This window comes from Mesoplodon densirostris, chromosome 4 (assembly GCF_025265405.1).
Source record: "Mesoplodon densirostris isolate mMesDen1 chromosome 4, mMesDen1 primary haplotype, whole genome shotgun sequence".
NCBI classification, from domain to species: domain Eukaryota; kingdom Metazoa; phylum Chordata; class Mammalia; order Artiodactyla; family Ziphiidae; genus Mesoplodon; species Mesoplodon densirostris.
In genome coordinates, this window is record NC_082664.1 from 9,802,952 (window position 1) to 9,810,695 (window position 7,744).

General features: G+C 51.2%; 1 protein-coding gene across 1 annotated transcript; it reads right to left on the reverse strand.

Annotated features, from left to right (window-relative positions):
• Nucleotides 1-898: 898 nt before the first annotated feature.
• On the reverse strand, nt 899-5,640 carry C4H14orf132 (chromosome 4 C14orf132 homolog). The gene is made up of 2 exons (XM_060096011.1): nt 5,526-5,640; nt 899-1,450 (listed from the first exon to the last, which is right to left on the reverse strand). Exons 1-2 carry the CDS (start codon nt 5,638-5,640, stop codon nt 1,176-1,178), a joined length of 390 nt encoding a protein of 129 aa, XP_059951994.1. The 3' UTR covers nt 899-1,175.
• Nucleotides 5,641-7,744: the final 2,104 nt, after the last annotated feature.

Genomic DNA, 7,744 nt, shown 5'->3' on the forward strand with positions numbered 1-7,744 from the left:
ACGTGGGGGCACCCAAAGGTCAACAGCACTCTGGTCCTGATGAGGGGCTCCCAGGTTTGCCAGCCCCCCAGCCGCTGCCTTCTAAGCTTGTAAGGAAACTGACTCAGGCAGAGCATATTTACACCTGCAAGAGTGCATGGTAGCCAAACCAAGTTTACAGTGTGGGTGTCTTAACTCCCTGCCCACCCTGCACACAGCTTTGAGACCCTCTGGATATTCTACCCAGGGCAGCTGAGAAGGCAGGAATCTGCTCAAGACAGTGCTTAGTTGGGGCAGAGACAGCCCAGAACTGATGGTCAGGAAATGTCCCTCCTGCTCTGACCCCTGCCTTTACACGCCCTGGGACCACAGGCAAATCACGTCCCTCTCCCTCCCACCCGCCAATCGATGAGGTACACACACCTCATCCCTAAAATTCCATGATTTCTCAGAGACGAAAGAACATCTTCCGTGGGTGATCTAAAGAGTTAACTGCCTGGCAGACCTAATTTTTAAAGGCACCTTCTCCTCTTTTCACAAAGAAGAGAAAGTCCATCCAGCAGATAAAAACCACCATCACTACACCCCTGAAATCCACATCACCAGGAATCCCCCATCCTTGGGTTTCATAAGGAGCCAGGTGTCTGGTAACAAAGATGCCATTTCCAAGTCAAAGGAGGAACGTTCTATGACCCTTCAAGTGACCACCACCAATATCCCGAGGGGCTGACTGGGAAACCAGATTGGGGTGGGGACACTCAAGTTCTGAGGGCTGCCCTTGCCCTCAGGTAAGCTGGCAGAAAAACAAGACACGGAAGTGAATATTTAGTGTCAGCAAAGGATCATCCAACCATGTCTGTATTTTCAACTGACTGGCTGTTCCCTCTGGTCTCATGTTCGTGGAATGCAGTTTCAAGAATTCCCCAATCTACTCCTCGAAGGCTCTGCCCCAGCGTGCCTCCGGGGGCTGGAAGCCCAGGCTCCCATATTTTTCTGGATCAGCTGGACCACAGCCTGGAGTATCTGAAATCAGGGCCGCTTGGGGAAATCCCAGATGCATGGTGGCTCCTCTTGGAGAGACCGCGCACCTGGTCAGAACTCCTGGTTCTAGAACGCGGGCGCAGCCAAAGGCCAACAGCGACAGCGCCCCGCGGTGAGCCCAGCACAGGGCTGGGCCGTCCCGGAGCTCCCGCGTCTCAGAAGGTGAAGGCATACACCACCCCCACCACGACAATGTTCCCCAGCGTCGCTATGATGGCGATCCAGAGCAAGACGGCATCGTTGGAGGACCTTGGCGGTTCCTCTGGCTGACCTTGGCCGTTGGAGGCTGCGTGCACATTGGTGGAGGAGTTAAAGAGAGAGTACTCGGTGCTGAAGTCCTCGTTGGGCGAGTCCATGAAGGCGCCTCCCATCATGGGCAGCTGAGAAGAAGGAGAGAGAGAATTAACCAGAGCCCTCGGGAGCTGGGAGGCTGCCCGCAGAGGGGCAACTGCCTGGTCAAGCAGCCCCCTCGAAGATACAGCACCGAACTGGGCTTTGCTTTGGGTCTTTTAAATAAATGACAGTGCATATTTTCATCTAGAAAAATTAGCCTTCACAGCAACCTTTTGAGGCAGACACTCATGCCCACTTTGCAGATGAAGAGGTTAAAGCCCAGAGCAGCTCAGCAGACTATCTCAAGGCTAGCTGGCAACTCACTGGGACTTACAGACCCTCCCTCTCTAAATGCCAGGGCCTCCGTAACAGCACACATCCTCAAATGTCTTTATTCTTCTAATTGTAAAAGTAATATCGGCGCAGCATAGAGCATTAAGAAAATACAAAAGAGGAGGAAAAGAAAGAGAATCATAATCTCACGACTTTGGGATAATCACTGTTCACATCTTCCTTTCTAATCTTTTTCTGTGTGTGTGTGTGTGTGTGTGTGTGTGTGTGTATGAGAGAGAGAGAGAAGTTTTAAACATGTGGCTTTATATTTCTGTATTTAAAAGCCTATCAAGATACTGTTTTACAGTTGTATAATATTCTATCATAAATACAAGCCATAATTTAACTGTTTCTCTAGAATTGGAGATTTAGGAATTTTGATGCTTTCCTATTATAAATAATGTACTGGTAAACATCCTTGTACATACATTTGGGTATGCATACATGCTTGCACGTGCATTTTTTTTAATATCAGTTGCTTATCTTTATTTTATTTATTTTTTTATTATTTTATTTATTTTATTTTTGGCTGTGTTGGGTCTTCGTTGCTGCCCGTGGGCTTTCTCTGGTTGTGGCGAGCGGGGGCTACTCTTCTTTGCGGTGTGCAGGCTTCTCATTGCGGTGGCTTCTCTTGTTGCGGAGCACGGGCTCTAGGCGCACGGGCTTCAATAGTTGTGGCACATGGGTTCAACAGTTGTGGCGCACGGGCTTAGCTGCTCCATGGCATGCGGGATCTTCCTGGACCAGGGCTCAAACCTGTGTCTCCTGCATTGGCAGGCGGATTCTTAACCACTGCGCCACCAGGGAAGCCCTTCATGTGCATTTTTATTTATTAGGCAGACCCAGATACAGAACTTCCCAGTTAGCGGGTATGATGCTTCAGAGCTTCTAATGCACAAGGACAAACTCCCCAGAAGATTGACTAATTCCCAAGGCCTTGCTTTGCTGCACAGGAAGCGGCTGGTTTGCACTCCAGGGATCAGGGCTTCCTCTTTGCGTTTGTAAAGCCCCTTATTCCTGAGACTCAGGTGCGTGGGTAGGGGTGAGTTGGGCTGCTCAAAGGGAGGGCCTGGACCCGGATACAGTCCAGAAGACCAATGTCCAGGCCGTCCAGGCCCTTCCAGACCTGTCCAGAGGCTGACACGACTTAAGCCCCAGGGTTGGCTCTGGCAGGTATGAGGCCCATAATAAACGTGTTTTTTTAGTGGTACATGAACGAATGAGCGCTAAACAGGTAAGCCTTCCTTCAATACACATTTCTTGAGCTACTACTACTACTACCAGCCTGGAGGCCCAGCTATGGCCATGGAATGTGCTAGAGATTTTAAAACAGTCTCATTTAATCATTCAACTATCCTGCTGGAGCATACCACGGTACCCCCATTTCAGATGGGTAAGCAAAGGTCAAGGCCACTGTACTCGTCTGTGCTGGGGTCAGGGCTGAGAGTCAGGTGTGTCCGACTGTGGAGCCAGGGTGCTTCCTGTTCTGCCCACAGCCTCTCCGACTCCCAGGTCAGACTCAGTACTGGGCCCCGGAGATGTACCAGTCACTACCCCCAGGGGCCACGCTCCAGCCGGGCACATGTGCACTGCCCCAGGGGGTGGTGGGAGCAGAGTGGGGTTCGCCTCACTCAGTGGCCCGTCTGACTTGTATTAGGGATGATTAATTAGGGGGCCTCAGTCCTAGACTCTGCAGACAGGTGAGGGTCACGCTCCAGGTGGGGATGAGAGCAAGGAAGGAGAAGGAGAGAGAAAGAGGGGAGGGAGGGAAGGAAGGAGTAAAAAAGAAAGAATATCTTAAGGGAACTCGAACCATCAGAGAATGCACACAGAGAGGCTACTTTCAGGCAGCTCCATGTGTGGCCTGCTCTGAATCTCAATAGCCTCTTTTTAAAGGTCGCCCATGACTGTGTCAGTGGGTGCTTCCGAGCACCTGCTCGGGCTGAGAAGAGCAGCCTTTGACAGACTCGTGCTGAGAGGAGCTTGGCATTTCATCAGTAACACAGCTTGGTCCTTTAGTTCGGTGAGGACCTGGCAGTTGTCAATCTGGGGCTGTAGTAACAGGAAGAGGCCAACAGGGGGCGCTGAGGATAGGCCACGTGCAGATCCTCGGTGGGGCTGCTGGTTACAGGGGTGAGCTCACTTTGTGAGACTTCATCCAGGGCTGCATTTATATATGCGTCCTTCTTATATGTTTCTTACAGTAAACAGTATATGAACATGTTTAGTATATATAAAGAGATATGATGACGAACACAAATGAGAATGACAATTAACATATATTCTATTAAAAATACAACTGAAAGTTGAAATAGGAGAACTGTGACCTCCTTTTGTCCCCCAGCTGGTGATGCAGATGAGATGGGTTACAGCTGAATCAGGCACATCCGTCCTAAGCGGGCAGCAGAGGCAGCGATGCTCTGGCCTGCAGGGAGGGGCCCGAGCTTTCCCATTAAAACGACTCATCCTTCGAATCCCAGCCAATGGTCCTGTCCACTATAGCCTTCCCTCCCAAGTACCCCCAAGACCACATCCTTTCCTTGGGTGCACCCACCCCAAGATGCAGTTCCCATCTGCGTCCCCCAGTGGCCTGGAGCTCTGAGGGGAAAGCAGATGAGTTTATTCTCACCGTGGGACCCTAGAGCCTTGCCCAGGTCGGGAGCACAGTCGTGCCTGACAAACCCCTGTTGAGTGATGGATGAATGACACCCACCCTCAACTTGGACCAACAACATTGTTGGCTGATTCTGCCTCTCCAGCAGCCCCCCACAGACCCCACCCCTACCTGGCGGGTACCCTTTCCTCCTTCTGCCCTGAGACGGCACCACCCTTCTCTAGGGGAAATCGGCAGAATCTTCATCTGACCCACCCACGGCGAAAGCATCGCTCAGGTGAGTTCATGGAGACTATCTGCCAGAGAGTGGGGATCAGGCCAGACAGGAAGCTGTCCTTCTCCCTCCCCTGCTGGTTCCACAGCCCCCTCCCCTGGCGCCCCTGCTGCACTCCCCCTCCCCGGAATTAATCCCATGCCCCTTGTCCTCTGCCCAGCGGCCCGCCTCAGCCTCTCCTCCCTCCCCCAGGGCACTGGGGTTTTGGACAGATGCCCCCACCCCGACTCCGCTCTCCATCCTGTTGAGATCTCTGGACGTGAGCCTGCGCAGCCTCCCTCTCCTCTCTTCGGGACATGTGTGGGCTCGAGGAGCACTTTCATCCAATTCACTGGGGGGAGAAAAAGGGGGCACTGGACAGAGCCTTTGGTGGGGGGAGGAGAGAGCAGCCCCCAGGCCGACACAGCCCTGCTGCCAACCTGCACGGGGGCAGCTGCCCTCCCCCTGCGCCCCACTCCTGTTCTCTGCTTCCCTGTGGGTACGTAATGCCCTGTGTTAGTTTCCTATGGCTGCTATAGTAAAATTGCCACAGACTCAGTGGCTTAAAATGACACATATTTGTTATCTTACCGATCTGGAGGTCAGAACTCTGACTGTGTTTATTATATTGGGCTCACTTGGATCGTCTCCCATCTCAAGATCCTACACCTTCATCACGTGTGCAAGGTCTCTGGCCACGTAAGGTGAAAACCACAGGCTCGGTTAACTGGAGGTAGGTCTCCCACCACACAGGGCACTCTTGAAGGCAAAGCCATGGCCCACTCATCTCGTGCTCCCTCAACCCCATTTGTAACACAGAAAGAGTGACAAGTACAACCGTGTGGAATTAATGAACTTGAAATCAGCAGACAGCCCCCCCATCGGCTGCACTTCGTACACACGCTCTCAGAGCTCCCCGGCGATGAGACAGCTCATTCTCCACGCTGAGCCCCTCTCTGCCCTGCACCTCACTGATGGACAGCTCAGCACTGCCAGAGGTCACAGCCGGTGGCGTCTGCCGCCTCAGAGTGTGAGGGATGGAGTGGGTTCTAGTGTCCGAAAGACTCGGGGGTGAATCCTGCTTCATTACCGATAGTACAGCCAAGCGAATCATTGAACCACCCTGCTTCCGTTTCTTTCCCTGTAAGTCATGAAGATGATACAGTGGAACCAGCAGGATTCTCGCAAGGAGGGAATCAGATCATATATGATAAATAAAACGTGGCACCTGTCTCTCAGTCCTTCCTAATGTTCTTTCCTCTTGTTCGTGTAGTAATTCAAAACCGAGAGACATGCATCTCTTATCCAATTGCTTAAGCTAAGGTGAGGGAACCGGGAACCTGGCATTTCTGGTTGTGTGCTTTTGTGCAATCAATTAATCAGATACTCATCTGCATCCAGGCAGCAGTTCTGTTGAGTTCAGCCAGCACTGTTGCTCGATCCAACTCCTCAGGTTTGCTGGTTTGATGTTTTTTCCTTTGTAAAACAGATTCTACTTCAAAGTGCCGGGTTACACATGAAAATAACTTTACAGAGCAAAATCCCACGAATAGAAAATCAATAAAGGTCAGCCTCAATTCTGCCACTTGGAAGTTGGGAAGATTTGATCAGAAACTGACTCACGGTCAGAACGAAGGAAAGATGGCTGAAGTCACTTCAGAAGCAGGTGATGGCAGAAGCTTCTGGAAGGTCTTTCCGAAAGGCCCTCCCGCCGGCCAGGTCTAATTTTAAGCCATTTTGGGAAATGACCTCCGGGTGTCACGCCCTTACTGAGATGAGCAACTGGGCCTTCTCAACCCCGTGGGCAGGCGTAGTCACTGGACCCCTGAGGATGGGGATGAGTGGCTTGGATGAGGTTAGGGCTCAGAGCACATTTGAGGGTGACGATTCCTAACTTCAAACACTCGGAGGTCCACCATGCAGAAAAGAGTGTGACCCGAGAGGCAGAACAAGAGAAGAAGTCTCCTCTGGCTCAGTTAGACACGAACAATCAGAAGGTCACAGGGTGGGGGACTCGTCTCCTCATCAGAGATGATCTTGTCAAGATCAGAAAAACTCTGGTTGGCTTGTTGAAGAGGGGATACCAGGACAGAGGGTCAAGGTCCATGGCCAGTGTTCAAGGTCAGTGTTACCTATACAGGCCTCCTGACTATAGCTGCCAGGAAGGCAGGGACCTTCCCTCTTTCCCACAGTATCCTCGAGCCTAGAAGAGAGCCAACACTCAAAACATACTTGGTGAATGAGTGAATTCTTGGACCATCGGCCAAGAATCCTGAGGGCAAGCTGAGATTTGGGCCCGGAGCCAACATTTCCTTTCTGTGGGACCGAGACCCATTTCTTAACCTGAGGCTCAGGTTTTTCATTTAAAAATGGGGAAAATAATACAGACTGCTTCAGAGAAGAAGGGAGATGCTGGGAGACCCTTATACTACATAAAAAACGCTTTCTGGGGAGAAAGGCGAGTCACAAAATAAACTCAGTTGCCATCCCTGAAATTAAAAACACGCCTAACAGTCATATTATATATTAGGCATGGATCCACATATATGTAAACGTACAGACATGGATTGTAAATACATCAGCCAGATTTACAACAGCAGCTGCCTCTGAGAAAGGGGGAGATGGGGGGAAAGAGACTGATTTTGTTTGTACTATTTTATTATAAGAAAAGATGAATAAACATGATAAAATATTAAAAAGTGGTCTATTCTGGTTAGTGGGCATATGGATGTCTGTCACTGTTTGGTGTTTTAAACTTTATAACATTAAGAGCAATTCTCTGAACACTGGAGAGCATCACACACGAGACGGTAGGACCAGCCACTCTCGGAAGCAAAGATGGTACCCAGAGCTCCGGGTCCCCATCCTTCAGTGTTGGGGTCACCGCATGGCATGTGTGGCCAAGCGCGATGTGGAGGGGCTCCAGGAGGGCGTGGCTGTCATGGACACTGCGGCACCATCCTCCAGGGTGCCCACCCTGCCCCCCACAGAAGCGCAGCTCCGTGGAGGTGGGCCCTCCAGGTCCCCATCTGGTCCCACTGAGGAGACGGAGGTTACATAAATCTCCTCTAAGCTGGGCCCCTGAGGGGAAAGGAACAGAAGATGCTTTCAAAAGGAAATCTTCAGAGCACGGTCACCAGAGGTGGCCCAGCCAGACACTTTCCTGAATAATGGGCACCTTTCAGAGGAGG